The sequence below is a fragment of the Erinaceus europaeus genome, chromosome 18, assembly GCF_950295315.1.
Source record: "Erinaceus europaeus chromosome 18, mEriEur2.1, whole genome shotgun sequence".
Taxonomy (NCBI): domain Eukaryota; kingdom Metazoa; phylum Chordata; class Mammalia; order Eulipotyphla; family Erinaceidae; genus Erinaceus; species Erinaceus europaeus.
In genome coordinates, this window is record NC_080179.1 from 26,746,315 (window position 1) to 26,762,499 (window position 16,185).

The 16,185-nt window shown below is 37.2% G+C and overlaps 1 protein-coding gene across 2 annotated transcripts in view; it reads left to right on the forward strand.

Moving 5' to 3' along the window:
* The window catches only part of GRB14 (growth factor receptor bound protein 14), a 169,693-nt gene that overhangs the window by 82,162 nt on the left and 71,346 nt on the right, over positions 1–16,185 (forward strand). The window contains exon 1 of one of the 2 annotated variants that reach the window (XM_007539348.3): positions 8,085–8,263. The exons of the other annotated variant lie outside the window; for it this stretch is intronic. Within the exon in view, the coding sequence (XP_007539410.1) occupies positions 8,201–8,263 (63 nt within the window). The 5' untranslated portion in view covers positions 8,085–8,200. Of the gene's footprint in view, positions 1–8,084; positions 8,264–16,185 lie in introns of those variants that run through there. 2 annotated transcript variants of the gene reach the window in all.

Here is a 16,185-nt window from a genome sequence, read left to right on the forward strand (position 1 = left end):
GAGTGAGTGAGAAAAAAAAATTGAGTGACCAAAATTTTTGTACGACCCATTGTGCTCAGAGTACTCTGAAAGTTAACTGACTTTATATAAAACGGCTGGATGCAGCCATGGTTTCTTTAGACGTCCAGAAACAGTCCAAAAATTGTTCATTCCCCTTTTTGATTTCTTTTTTAAGTCTTGATATAAATATGAAATGTTTAGTCTTAGACTGTGTGAGTAAAGATGGTTCAACTATGACAGTAGATCTAAATTCGCATTTGAAATGATATGTCTTATTTACAAGTTTTTCTCCTCCTGTGTGTTATAAACTATATGTTTAATATGCGTGTTTCAAGTTTGGTAAACATTAACGTAACGTTAAATTGTAACTTTGAAACTACATTCTTACGAGAAGAGGTAAAATCAATTCATTAAAGTAACTGAGTGTTTAAGGTAAAACTCTAAATATTCAATGTGACAATTCATCATCTCCTAAGTTAAAATTCAAATCCTCTATACAGGACATTTTTGGAGGGCCCCCAAAAATGTCCTGTAAGCTATCTTGTGGAAATTAATCCACAACAAATTTGGCATCAATCTGATATTGTAAATGTACCAAAAAAAATTGTCACTAAAATGTGTTAACTTTAGTAACCTGAGTTTGCTTAAAAATCCAATGTAAAAATAGTTAAGAATCAATATATGTGACTTAAATTCAGTATGAAAATTTTGCTCTATAGAGACTGCTACATGAGGTCACATAAATGGCCTTTACACGAAATTATAAAGATACCTAAACCAATTATAATCATTGAGTTATCAATTGTAGTAAACTTCTAATTTGTTACAAAGTTTTTTCATAATTGACTACAGCTATGACAAGCCTTCGCATAAAGAAGCATCTGCTCATATAGAATCCCCAGAAATCCATCTTGGACCCCTGACCTCTGACATCACCCACAATTACAGCCATCCCCCAAAACCCATGATGTGACCTGACACGATCTGGAGAACCTGATTCACAGACTCCAAAGGACAAGACTTTCCTACTGCCTTTCTCTCAACCATCGGTGTCTGCTCTTCCTGCTTCTGTTTCGCCCATCATGTTTTGGCAGTTCCAGGTCACTCTCTACAGAGAAGAAAAGTTCCAGTGGCTGTCCTCCTCCATCAAGATAGATGTGTGGCATTTATTTCCTGGCCGTTGACATTGGACTGTTGCTTCTGTAGAACTTGCTGGACACTCCCTTTATACTGCTGGACTTCTTGAAGAATGACTGTAGCAGTTCATAGAACTTTCCACCAGCTGACTCGGGATTTTGCAATGCCAGATCACCCCTCTAGCCCCTCGGCTTATCAGGCCCCCACTCCTCCACCCATCAGGCTCACTCTGTCTCTTGCTACTCTTACTTATCCCTCCCTGTCTTGTGCTAGTTCTTTTTGAAGACACTTACACGCTATCATTCTGCTTTCTTCCCAACAAGTTTCTGTTCACCCCTACACTGATATTCCCCTGACAGAGATGAAGCCTTTTACAGACATTGACCCACTGAGCTTGGAAGGGCTTGAGCCTGAGGGGCGTGTCAATCCTGTTAGTCTCTCTCTCCACGGAGAGGTTGAGCAAGGAGGGACAGTAGAACCCCAAAAAGGTGTGCCTCTTATCAGTCTCCCTGCCTCACAAAGTGCCCCACACTCCTGATACTATGGCAAATAGTTAAAAAGAAAGGGGGAGATGTTGGATAGTATGCCAGCTCCCCCTGGCTTCTGCTTAACCATATGCCTATATAGGGATAGATTTAATCCCATTCAAAGATTTGGTCTATTTACATAAATCACTTTTACATTTACATAAAGCACCACACTCCCTCCAGGGCATTGGTGGTTTAGTGGTAGAACTCTCACCTGCTCTACCCCCTCTCCTTGTCACACTCTGATTTTCACTAGTCACTTTTCACTCCACCCTCTCTATATCACATCCTGTTTCCACCCTACTTTGAGAGTATAAAAACAGCTGCTCTTATGATTAAAGACACTTGGAAATTTCTTTCTGGCTCCGAGAGTTCCAGAGTGTATCTCCTGCGAAGTTAGTGTGGCACGAGTTCCTGATCCCTCTCCCACGCAGCAGCCTAGATCGGCTCCAGTTGAGTTCTCTCCAACCCAGAGAGCACTAGCTCGGGAAGAAGTACCCTCAGGCTATCCCGGCAATCCACATTGAGGGCAAGATCTTATGGGGGCCCCCAAAGGGGTCCATTATGTTGTTCCTGATGGTGATGACTAGTGACAATGTAGAGAGGGATCTATTCTAGGTCTAGGGTCATCCTGTCTGTGTGGGAATCTCAGGACTTCCCTACTAGGGTCCCAGCTGATGGGGTGGCCTGATAGTGACTAGAGTCATCATTAAAGTATGCCATTCTCTTGCCCTTTTCAACTTTTGTAGGCCTTACTTTGATAAGGTTAGCTTTGGAGTGAGTGAGGGCATTGTCATAGAAAATAGGTGAGGAGGGTATCCAGGTCTAAGCAGAAACTATTTCATTAGGTACTTTAAGGTACCTTTTTGGGTCTTTCTACTTGCTTGCTTCACTTATTCACTCAATGCAAACTGTTATGCACTTTTGCTTATATATATATATATTTCATATAATTTATGGATACATGTGTACATCTGCCCTATCTTATAGGACCTGGTCTATATCTAGGTTTTGAGGCTTTTATAGGAAGTGGACCACCTGAAATGGAATTACAGAGTCCTATGAGAAAGGAAATGTATCATCCAAGTAATGATGCTGAAGGGTTGACTTTCCATGCCTGATATCTCTGGACACTTTCGAAGTGAAGCATGCCATGACTAGGTGGTACTCATTGCATTGAGTAGGTTAGGATTAGCAGATATAGTATCAGTTGGTATGAATTGAGAGAAGCATGCTGGAAAGAGAGCCCCACCGTAGAGGTTCCAGGACTAAGGGAAATTTCGGCTTATAGAGGAAGCAGGAAGTTCTTGCTGTCTTAGAGTTTAAGAAGGCAATGGATAGTTATTGCTATAATCAAATTATTTGGAAATCAGGTTGAATTTGAAAATCCCACTGTTAGGATTTGCTGTATCATATACAACCTCTCCATAATTTGTCCTTTGGTGATATATATATATATATTATATATAATATATATAAATATATTTACATATTTATATAATATATAAAAATATATATAAATATAGTAATGCCACCAGTTGCTTCTGCTCTCCTGGTCTAACCTTTAAGGAGAGTCAACATTTCAAAGACTCAGCTTATGGTCTGTGCATTAAGAAGTTTGAAACATTCAATTGATTTTTCCCCTCTCATATTAATTAAATAGTTATTTTTATGACTACAAGTTAATAAAAGTGTATATATACACCATTCCCACCACCAAAAGACTGTGTCTCATCCTATCCTTCCCCTCCCCCTAACCCCTAGTGAAGTCAAACACCCACCCTCACCTTCCACCCAGAGATTTTTACTTTGATGCAATACTCCATACTCAGTTAGATCCTGCTTTGAGTTTCCCTTTCTGTTCTTTCTCAATTTCTGTTTATGAGTGGGATCATTCCATACTCGTCTTTATCTTTCTGACTTAGCTCACTTAACATAATTCCTTCTAGCTCCATCCAAGATGGGTCAGAGAAGGTGGGTTCATTGTTCTTAACAGCTGCATAGTATTCCATTGTGTATATATACCACAGCTTTCTCAGCCATTCACCTGTTGTTGGGTACCTGGGTTGCTTCCCTGGTATAGTTTTTAGCTGTTACGAATTGTGCTGCTATGAACATAGGTGTACACATATGTTTTTGGTTGGGTGTTATGGAGTCCTTGGGGAATGTTCCTAGGAGAGGAATTACTGGATCATATGGAAGGTCCATGTCTAGCCTTGTGAGAATTCTCCAGACTACTCTCCTCAGAGGTTGGACCAATTTACATTCCCACCAGGGGTGCAGAAGGGTTCCTTTGTCTCCACAGCCTCTCCAGCATTTGTTGCTGCTGTCCTTTCTGATGTATACCATTCTCACAGGGGTGAGGTGGTATCTCAGTGTTGTCTTTTTTTGCATTTCTCTGATAATCAGTGAACTGGAGCAGTTTTTCATATGTTTGTTAGCCTTTTGGATCTCCTCTGGAGTGAATGTTCTGTTCATATCCTCTGCCCATTTTTGAATGGGGTCATTTGCTTTTTTGTTGCTAAATTTGCTGAGCTCTTTATATATTTTGGTTATTAGTATCTTGTCTGATGTTTGGCATGCGAATATCCCATTCTGAGAGGGGTCTCTTTGTTTGGGTGATGGTTTCTTTGACTGTGCATAAGCTCTTTAATTTGATGTAGTCCTCTCCCTGAAAACTTATAAAGTTTCTTTTTTATCAATTTATTGAAGCGCTAATGGTCTACAATATAGTTGCTGACACATGGGTGTACTTTCTCATCTTAATCATATAATTATAAAATGTTTAAGTTCGGGGCCAGGTGGTGGCACACCTGGTTAAATGTTCATATTACAGTGCACAAGGACCCAGGTTCAAGCCCCTGGTCTCTACCTGCAGGGGAGTGCTTCTCAAGTGGTGAAGCAGGGTTGTAAGTGTCTCTTCTCTCTGTCTGTCCCCCTCTCTATCTCATCTTCCCCTCTTAACTTCTCTCTGTGTCTATCCAGTAATAATAAAAAATAATAAAATGATTAAAAATAATAGACAAAAGAATTTAAAATGTTCAAGTTCTAGGTCAGCAAAGTTAAAATGTTTTTTGGGGGCCTGAGTGGTGGTGGACTGATTGAGCACACACAGTACAATTTTCAAAGACCCTGGTTCAAGCCCCTAGTCCACATATGCAGAGGTGGGAAGACTCAGGATGGGGAGGGGTGTCGCAAGTGGTGAAACAATGCTGCAGGTGTATGTCTCTCCTTATCTCTTCCTCTATCTCCCCCTTTCTTCTCAGTTTCTCTCTGTTCCTATCCAAAATAAATAAATAAACACTAGTGTCTAAAAAGCATGACATAAAACAACATCCATCAATTTTTCATAATTAAGATCTCAAACTTTGGAGTCAGCTTTGTAAGTTAATCCTCTATTTCAAATTCTTCATCTTCTTCCCTCCTGTGATCAGTTTTTCAATAGGAAATGTTATTTCCTCCTTGAAACCTACCATGACAGACATATAGATTTTTTTCTTTTTAAAAAAATATAATATTTTTATTCCCTTTTGTTGACCTTGTTGTTTTATTGTTGTAGTTATTATTGATGTCATTTTTTGTTGGATAGGACAGAGAGAAATGGAGAGAGGAAGGGAAGACAGAGAGGGGTAGAGAAAGACAGACACCTTCAGATCTGCTTCTCCGCTTGTGAAGGGACTCCCCTGTAGGTGGGAAGCCAAGGGCTCGAACCGGGATTCTTAGGCCAGTCTTTGCACTTTGCGCCACCTGTGCTTAACCCGCTGTGCTAGTGCCCGACTCCTGAGATATTTTTCTAATTGATACACCCCTAATACTTGACACTTACTGTGACACTTAACTCACTACTGAAGTATAGCTATTTAAATTTAAAAAGTATCATCTCTATTCCATTATAAGGCAGGGACTATATTCAATTCAATAGTATGTTCCTACCTCCTAGCACAGGATCTGGTACATAGTGAACACTCTGCTTCACAATTTATTGAAATGAATTCATTTAATTATTGTAACAACCCAGTAAAATTTATGAGATCAAAGATTACATTTGTATGTGTGTGTGTCTCTGTGTGTGATTTTACAGGTATATTAAGATAAGAAGGAAAAGTCAAATATTATTGATACTATTGTTTTTTTTAAGTGTTACCTGATAAGCATAGATACTATTCTTTTAATTCTATAGTTACTGTGGCTTAGCCTGCCAAAAAAGTTACCCAATGCTAAACTGCATTGTCTTCACAAATGGTAGCACCTTTTGTGAAGACAATGTATATTTTTCTTGGTAGTTTTATTTTAAAAGACCATGATAAACCTAACAGCTTAAGGACCAAAGAAATGCCTCAAACTAGATATTAGTGACTTTTTATAAATAAAATGATCTCCCTGCACAGGGCAGATAATGGTTATGAAAAAAGACTCCCATGTCTGAGATTCCAAAGTTCCAAGTTCAATCCTCCACACGACCTTAAGCCGTAACTGAGCAGTACTCTGGTCTCCAGTACTATTATTATAATTTCTCTGCTTGCTACCAGGATTATCTCTGGGGCTTGGTGCACTATGAATCCTCAGCTCCAAGAGGGCATTTTTCCCCATTTCTTCTCCTTCTTCTATTTTTATTAGATAGGATGGATAGAATTTGAGAGGGAAGGAAGAGATATGGAGAGAGAAAAAGAGAAACCTACAGGCCTGCATCAGTGTACCCCCTGCAGGAGGGGAACAGGGCTCAAACCCTAGGCTTTCCATATGGTAATGTGTGCACTTAACTGGGTACACAACCACCAGGCCCCTGGCCTCTCTTTCTAAATATCTATTTTTCTATGTCTTTCTCACTAAAATAAAAAATAAATATTAAAAAAAAAATCTCCCCTTTACCATAGTAGATTTCAATGAAACCTTGAAACTTGTAGTGTCCCTTTTTCTTTTGAGGAATATGAGATCATCTTGCCTAGAAACAGTCTAGATAATGAACTGGAAAGTTTGTGTCTGACTTGTTGACTGTCTTTCATTTTTTGCCTATTTACTGTGATAATAATGTTGTGCATTGTAATCTAGAAACTATGTGGAGTCCTCATGATGCTGAAAGCAGCAGGTCGGTTTCTGTGTTATGAAGAGCAGTGATTTGATGCTTATGAAAGCTTCAGTCCCGTGTCTGAAGAAATAGCTCAACTGGTAGGACGACAGTCATGAGTGCCTGATGACTCAGTTCAGTTCCTGATACTGTATATACCAGAGAGAACCTCTGACACTATCTCATTTGAGGTTCTCTCTCACACATATAATAAATAAAAATCAATCTAAAAAAAGCATTAGTTTAGAAGGATTTTATAGTTATAGAATGTCAGATTTGCATTCATAATGCATTTTTTTATTTTGCTATTTTTGAGAATTTCATCCTTTATTTGGACTCTGGAAAATTTTGTTGCTAGCTACCAGTGATTTTAGTTGGAACTCAAAAATTATCAAAATGTCATTATTTGTTATTGCGAGAAAAATAAAATTGGTAAAATTTTGAGATTGCTTTGAGAACTGACAAGTGTTTAAATGCTTCTAATTTAAAAGTTACTTTTTATTAATAGACACTGAAATCTAGAGGGAAACGGGGGATAGAGAGGGAGAGAAGAGAAATACCTGCAACAGTGCTTTTCCACTTTAGAAGCTTCCCCCCAGCAGATGCGAACTAGGGGCTTGAACCCCATCCTTGGAGATGGTGAATGTGTGCTGTACCTGCTACACAACCACTTGGTTTCTCATCTGTACCTTTTAAAAGCAAGCATTTGAGATTCATATTTTATTGTTGAATGCTTCCTTCCTTTCTAATTATATTCATATTCAGGCTGCTTTTAAGGTAATATTTTCAGAAACATTGGAATACCTAATCTCAAGGAGAGCTAAAAGATTCAAAATTCAAAAAACCTTAGCTGTTTAGGAGATGAAATGCAAACATCTATATTAAAGTCTTTTTATTATAACATGGAAATGAACACTTTCGTATCAGTTCTAATGTCAGGATGTTTTTTAATTTTGTGTGTGTGCCTCATTTAATATGTCCCGGTTAAACCATATACCAATTTTATGAGTGGCATCAGTAAATTCAGTTCATCTGCATATTTACATACTTTGAACAGACCAATGTAAACACTGTCTTATCTGCCATATGTTGAAATGTTTTAGTAAAGTGAAGACATAACTGCCTAGTCAACAAAGATGGCATTGAATTGCACTGTTTTGGAAAAAAAAAAATTAAGTGAACTAGATGCCTGTTAATCTGGTTCTTTAAATATCATAAACAAAAGTATCAGAATGTGTTTCCAAGGACAAAGGCAGAATTTTCCGGGGCTTTGATTGGTTGCTTCCTTGTCCTGTCCCACAGCCATCCTTAATTGGCTTTGGATAGATTGGAATCACATAAGCAGGGTGACATTTATTACTTTCCTAGTTGTTTCTGTGCACTGAGCCTGAGATTCCCAAGGAGTACTGTAAAGGATTTCTTTCAGTTCGTCCATGATCTATGAGAGAGGATCATTCTAAGAAGTGCAGGCATGAGTTTGAGTGCAAGAAGAGTCACTCTGCCTGCAATAACACCAATAGTTCTACAGAACAGGGTATGTGACTGCTACTGCCTTTGTTTCTTTTCTATTTTGTTCTCACTTTATGTTTATTAACATGTTGGAAACTGTAGTATCCTTAAAACGACTACAATTCATTGAAGCTATCAGAAATTGAAGGGTATGTTATTGACATTAAACTAGGAAAAATGTTACGCTAGAACATCTCTGGAGTAAAACCTCCACATAAAAGCTGTTTAGACTTGATTTCAGATCACTGTGATTTAAAGACTGTCTTGAACCCCCCCGCTTCTGTACTTCAGTCTTTTTTCCCCTTAGTTCAATAAGAAATCTGCTAGCTATTATGTTTTGTATTTGTTTACTAAGGAACAGTTTCTTTGTTTCAGTATAATTCATAATCCATCCATCTTCATTATTGAATGGACTATATAGTTGTGTTACTGTTTAAACATATGGCACCAGTTTATTATCCTTTAGTAACTGCCCATTTCTATTGAGTTTCTGTCTATTTGTTTAAGAAAAACTTTCCATTAAGTTTTCCCGTGAAAAGGTTTTCTGTTAATTATTAATGCAATCAATGCTTGTATGAAAATATTTTATCTATTAAGTTTTTAAAGATTATTTTCGTGGTTTATTTTTAGTTTTGTATTTTAAAAGGTAAGAAATGTGTCATAGAATATAACACTTAAAACTGAACATACTAAATTTCTTTTTGTAAATATACTCAGAACAATTACATTGAACTCCTTAGAGAATCAAATCTGTTACATAGAAAAAGCAAAAACAAAAGACATTTTTGGCAATATTCTTTCTCAATGATTCTGGTTATACCAGAAGCAGTAATGTTTATTTCCATACCTGACTTTTAATAGTTAACTACTAGTTAACTATTAATGTATTCCATTAAGTCAAAGGTCATGGCTTAATTTATTTAAAAATGAACAATCTAACAATCTAGTTTCATTTTTTTTTAAAGAAGGGTCATTTCACTGTTTTTGCTTTATTTTTTTAATCCAACTGATCATTTAATCTAGGGAATTTTACTGGTATAGGAAGTATTCATTTTAATTTTGCTAGCATTTCTCTTTTATCTTTCTTGATGCTTTTAAGCAAATTTAGTTAAATATTTTATGTTCACCTTGAATATTTTTATTTAGATTTTATAGTATATTAATAATGACCATATAGACTCCATGCAACATACATCAAATCTATATCCTATATTTAGATTGTTTCCTTGTTAATATTATAGTTTATATTGACCAAGAAATTTATTTTTTTAATGTTTTTGTGAAGAAAAGCATACCACCTGGACTCTTCTTTTATAAACTGTGTGACCTTGGGCAAGTCACTTAAACTCGCAGTCTTCGCTTCCTCCTGTTATAATTAAATGCTCTCTGGGTGTTTATAATTCTGTGAATCAAAGAAGATATTTTGTATTTTCTTAATCATATGAAATCAATAGTAAAATGTTTGAACCATTTCTTATTTATTAAGACTTGAATACTAGGGGAAAAGGTATAGTTCTTTTCAAGGACTTGAGAAATTAATCTATAAGAAATTGTCAAACAATTAGTTTTTAACTAAAAATAATTAAAGGTAACTCAGTAGTACTAAAACGTGATAACTTTGGAAAGCTATGGCTATAATTAAGTTATATCTGAACCTTCAACAGATTATTCACTGTGATTTCTTTTGGTCTTTTGGCCTTCTTTAGTGATAATTACTAAAGTCAAAAGTCTCAAGCCCAAGTTCATGTTTTTTTTTCAGTGAGTACACGTTAACTTTTTATATGATTTAACACATTGTCAATTAATAAAAGTGCTGACATTATTTCTTTAACCTGACATTTTAACTCCTAGATTATCCATTGTCTTCTTTAAGTAAGATGATTTAAAAAATCTTACTTCCCTTACTTTAGGAAATGGATGCTTTTCACATTAAAAATCCTCTATCCACTCTGGTCAGATGATTTTTTTTCTCAGGATAGGAAATTACTCTGCATTTCTAACTAAGTTGTCATTGTTCATATACATTATAGTTTGATCCTATAAATTAGTAAAACTGGGTGGTTGGGGGGGGGGGTGGCTCTGTGGTAGTGCAGTGTGGAGTGTATATTACCATACAAAAGAACCTAGGTTCTAGTCCCTGTCTCCTACCCACAAGATGGGATAGTGGGTGGAGTTTCATGAGTGGTGAAACAGTGCTGTAGGTGTCTTTTTTTTTTTCTTTTCAGTTTCTTATTTCTTGAAGCTTTTATTGTTAATTGAGGGGGCAAATGGCTTACAATGCATTAATCTACACACAGGTACACTTTAATTATGCACCAGGACCCCAAAATTCAGTTTCCTGCCATCCTTGCTCTCCTTCCCAAGATTCCCTTGCTTTGATATAATACACTATGTCCATCCCATGTTTTCCTGTGTTCTCTCTTCCTGTCCCCATATATTAAGCCTCTGCTTATAGCTCTCTCCTCTGTCTCCCTTTTCCCACTTATTTTTTTCTGTTTCTATCAAAAAGAGAGAGAAGAAAAAGAAAAAAATAAATAACAGCCAGGAATGTTAAATTCTTTATGCTGAAAACTGAGTCACTGGTTTGGCAAAAATATTTGTTCATTCAGAATGAGTATATATTTTAAAATAATTTTAAAACTGGAATTCTAATCATCTGAAAGGCTGAAAGCATTTTTAAGAATGTAATTTTTTATAAGTTTGTGTATCTGAATTATATGGTCCTAAATTCGCCTCTAGTGGATAGGAACTTGAAGTCCCTCTCCCCTTTAAACCACATTATTGGAGAAAATAATGGTTTATAAATCAGTTGTTGGCACCAGTGTACAGATCTTTATTTCTCCATGATTGGTGTCTGAGGAGTTTGATTTTTAAGCAGGCTCCTTAATGTGCTGGTATGGATCTTTTTATAGGAAATTAACTCACTTTGATCTTTGAGGAATGGGGTATTTTGGTATGCTATCAAATAAATAGAAAGGAAATTTTTGCCTTTTTCTAATTATTATCTTTACAGATGCATTTATTTTGTGAAATATAGAGAATAACAGAGGAAAATCAGAGTACTGTTTAGCTCTTGTATACAGCAGTGCTGGCAGTGAACCTAGGGCCTTGCAGCCTCTGAGGTTTTAAACATGCAAATTCTGTTCTTTAGTGCTGAGCCTGTATCCTTCTAATTCTAATAGGGTTTGATTTATTTGAGTCTTGTGAAGCAAGGTATTAATGACACAAAAGAATTATCTACCAAAAATGATATACTCACCACATCAAATGTTCTGAATGGATGTTGTTATACCAGAATAGCATTTCAATGGCTAGGAGGTTATACTTCTATTTCTTCTTATGAGAAGACTGAGTCACTTGAGTGTTGAACAGCTTTTGCAAGGTCACCCAGAAGGTCACTAGCAAAGCTAGAAATAGAATCTGGGTCTTGTGACTTTCAGTGTTTCTCTTAAATATGTGTTAGCTTCTGAAATTAGTGTTAATGAATTGCCTTATGGTGTGTATAATTGCCATTCAGTTTCTAGTCTGGAATTAACTCAGCAAATTCTTTCATCTTCTGCTACACCTCCACCAACTCCCATATGGTCTAAGTGTGGAAAAATTTATTCAGAAAGCAATTGCAATCAACAGTGTGAATGTGTGTGACTGTATGTGTTTGTGTGAGAGACACTAGAGAGAGAAAGAGAGAGAGAGAGAACTCGTATGTTGGCATATTATTTTTAAAAAATAGAGAACCCAGAGGATTATGAGATGTTTATAAGCATACAGATCCAGAAGTAGCTTCTGAAATTATAGAAAAAAAAGGGATAGAGTCTGAATATGTGCATGTATATTGTATTTTTAGATAGAGAATGTTAAAGAGATCGTAGCATCAAAGCTTCTTTTAGTGTGGTGGGAGCAGGGTTCAAATCTGGGTTGTACATATGGGGAAGCAGTGTACTATTCAAGTGAATATTCTCTCCTCTTCCTCCTGCTTTGTCTTTTTTTTTTTCTTTCTATTCACCACTCCTGGCATTTATTTTCCTACTTACTTTCCCCATTCTCATTTAGTTATTTATTTTTATGTAGTCATCTTTTCTTTTTAATTTTTTATTTATAAAAAGAAAACATTGACAAAACCATATGATAAGAGGGGTACAACTCCACACAATTCCCACCATCAGAATTCCATATCCCATCCCCTCCCTTGAAAGTTTTCCTATTCTTTAACTCTCTGGGAGTATGGACCCAGGGTCATTATGGGATGCAGAAGGTGGAAGGTCTGGCTTCTGTAATTGCTTCCCCGCTGAACATGGGTGTTGACAGGTTGATCCAGACTCCCAGCCTGTCTCTCCCTTTCTCTAGTGGGGCAGGGCTTGGGGAATAGGAACTCTAGGACATGTTGGTGGTGTTGTCTGTCCAGGAAAGTCTGGTTGGCATCATGCTAGCATCTGGAACCTGGTGGTTGAAAAGAGAGTTAACATACAAAGCCAAACAAATTGTTGACTAATCCTGAACCTAAAGGCTGGAATAGTGCCAATGAAGAGTTGTGGGGGGAGGGGATCTCCATTTTGTACATAGCTAGTAGGCCTATTTTAGTTATATTCCAAAGGGCCTATGGCTATACTAGTTTTATTATTTTTTCTTTTTTTCCCCTGAGCCTGACACCTGATATGCACCTGCAGGTGGACCCAAGTTATTGTCTGGGGAGATGTCATGGCTGGAAAAAGGGCTAGAAAGCTGGATCAGGGAAGTGAGTAGCTCCCTAATATGGCAAAGGTGTATAAATATTGTTGACTGTAAACCCCATTGATTTGATGAGATCTGGGGCCCATATTCAGCTTAAGAGCCTATGTGACCTTTGTGACACTGTCATTTTTTATTATCTTTATTTATTTGACAGAGATAGCCAGAATTCAAGTGGAAGGGTGATATAGAGAGGAAAAGAGACAAAGAGACTGCTTCACCAAGTGTGAAGCTTTCTTCCTGTAAGTAGGGACTGGAGGCTTGATCCAGGATCCTTGAGCATGATAACATGTGCACTCAAGCAAGTGCACCACCACCCAGCCCTATTTATTATTATTATTATTTTAATTTTTTACTATCTTTATTTATCTGATAGAAATAGCCAAAAATTGAGAGGGTAAGGAGAAAGAGAGAGGGAGAGTGAAAAAGAGACATTTGTAGCACTGCTTCATCACTTGCAAAGTTTTTCCCCTGCAGATTGAAGTCTGGGGTTCAAACCTGGGTCCTTGAGAATTATAGCATGTGCTCTCAATCAGGTGCATCCCCCTCTTTTATTTAGTTGGATAGAGAGAAATTGAGAATTAAGGAGGAAAAGGGTGAGGTGGGAGGAGAGGCCTGTATTGCTGCTTCACTGCTTGTGAATCTTGTTACTTGGAGTCGTAGTGTGGGGTTGTGAATCCAGGTCCTTGAGTTTGCTAATATGCATCCTCTACCAGGTACACCCCCATCTGACCTCAAATCTGTTTTCTAAAAATTCAAAATCTTTTGACAATCTGAAATTTGTAAATATGATCCAGATCAGTGCCACTTATCAGAAGATTCAATTCTCTATTGATACCCCAGTGTAGTCTATGTGATACTCATTTCCTTTATACTAGTTAGAACCACTGTTAAGTTAAAAAAAATCATGATCATTAGAGAATAATAATAATAATAATAATCAAGGAGATGCTTTAGCAGTAAAGCACAGGCCTTACACATATGAGGTCCCAGATCCCGTTAGTCCCCAACACTGAATATGCAAAAGCTCAGCAGTGTTCTGGTCTGTCTTTTTTTCATTAAGATAAATGATTTTTAAAAGATTTATTTTCATAAGAAGGAGAAACAGGGTATCACTCTGGCATATTCGATGCTGGTTATAAAATTCATGCTCTCATGCTTGAGAGTTTAGTGCTTTATCCCTGGTGCCACCTCGTGGGATGCAAACTAAATCTTAAAAAAAAAATGGTTGAACTCAGTAAAAGGCACATATTACCACAAAGAAGGATCTGGGTTCCTCTCAGCTACCAATTGGAAGTGGTGGGGGATGTCACAAGCAGTGGAGCAGTGTTATAAATACCTCTCTGTATCTCTCCCTCTGTCTATTTCTCATTCTTTATCAAAAAGATAAAAAAAAAAAAACAAAGAAAGAAAAAAAAGATATGAAAAAAGGCCAGCAGATATGATGGCAGAGTTGTACAGACACTGAGTGGTAGTGATGACCCTGGTGGGAAAAATAAATGAATGAAAGAATACATATTAGTATATCAGCATTTACCCAGAAAATTTTGAATACATAACAATCTCAGTTCAAATGTATGTATCCCCCAGCTTCCTATGCTACGTTGGTTCCAGTATACTGTTTTTCTCTGTGGTCCAGACATTCTCTGTGTGTCCACTGACACCTGTGTTCTATGGTCTGTAGGTAACTCCAGGTTCCTGTTCAGTTTTTTAATGGCTATCTATTGCCTATGCCTTGGCTCAGGCTGTAGTACTATCATGAAGCTTTCTAAGACACTTTCCTCTGCCTTTATGATATGATATCGGTAGACATACCTTTGTTACTTACTTCTTAATTCAGAAGCTATAAGAAGTGCACTTTATTGTCTTTTGCCATATTAAACCCTTATTATCTAAATATGGGTAGATAGTAATATATCTTGTACTACTAGGTCTTCACAAATTCTCTTCTTTTGTTCTACAGTCTTAAGATTTTAGAGGAAAGGCACTTTAAATAAATTATCCTGTCAGTTATAAACTGAATTTACATCATGTGACTAGAAAACTCAAGTGAAAGTATTAAAGAGGAAGATTTATTTTTTCACATTATAGGAAAACTCAATCCAAAGCTAATTTAGCAACTTCACCATGCCTCCAGGCATCCAAGCCCTTGCTTTCTATTTTATCTTTCTCAGTGTGCTTCACTTTTCCTTTTATGGATGGATCAATGTAAATTTCTGGTCACCCTGTTCACTCTGATTTCTGACAAACAAAATAGGTAGGACCAAGGACATGCCATACAGTTTTCTTTTTTGGAATGTACCTTGCCATGTTACCTTGTGTAAAAACTGAAAGGGGATGATCTGGAGTCTCTGTTTATGTCTTACCAGCCAGGCTTGTGTCGCGTGGTCAATCCTGGATACAAGAGAAACCAGAAAATATAGGCCATGAGCTAGAAAGGAAAGCAAAACGAAACACTGCCTTCTTCACTAGCATCAGGATTCATTTGAAAGGAAGAAGAGAGAGGTAGCTTTTGATGGACACATAGCCATCTCTTCTCTGAGTGCCTCCAATACATTCAGCATTCAGGAAAGATTTGTCTCCTAGATTTTAGTATTTATTTATTGCTTCCAGGGTTATCACTAGGGCTTGGTGCCTGCACTAAGAATCCACTTCTCCTAGAGGTCATTTTTCCATTTTTTTTTTTTATAGGACAGAGAAATTGAGAGTGGAGGGGTGAGAGAGAGAGAGAGAGAAAGAGAGAGAGAGTGAGAGAGAGAGAGAGAGAGAGAGAGAGAGAGAAAGAGACCTGTAGACCTGCTTCAGCACTTGTGAAGTGACTCTGCCCCTCAGGGGGTGGGGAGCAGGGGACTCGGGTCCTTATGCTTCATACTATGTGTGCTTAACCTGGTTTGCCTCTGCTGGCCCCCTTCTGAATGTTTACTGTTGTCATTACATTGACAAGATGGGAGGGTACTGGAAACCCTTAGGTATTGATGAGACTTTTCATGACTGATTTGCTTGGAAGGTGCTAGTGAAGCTGTTAGTTTTATTGTTGTTATTATTTACCCAGAATTTGCATTCTTGCTAAACCCTGATCATTTTCTTTTCTTTTCTTTCTTTCTTTTTTTTTTTTTTTTTTTTTAAATTTGACAAGAAAGATAGATATTGAAAGGGGAGTGAAAGATAGGTAGTGTGAGAGAGACATCTACACACTGCTTCAGACATTGTGAAGTTACCCTC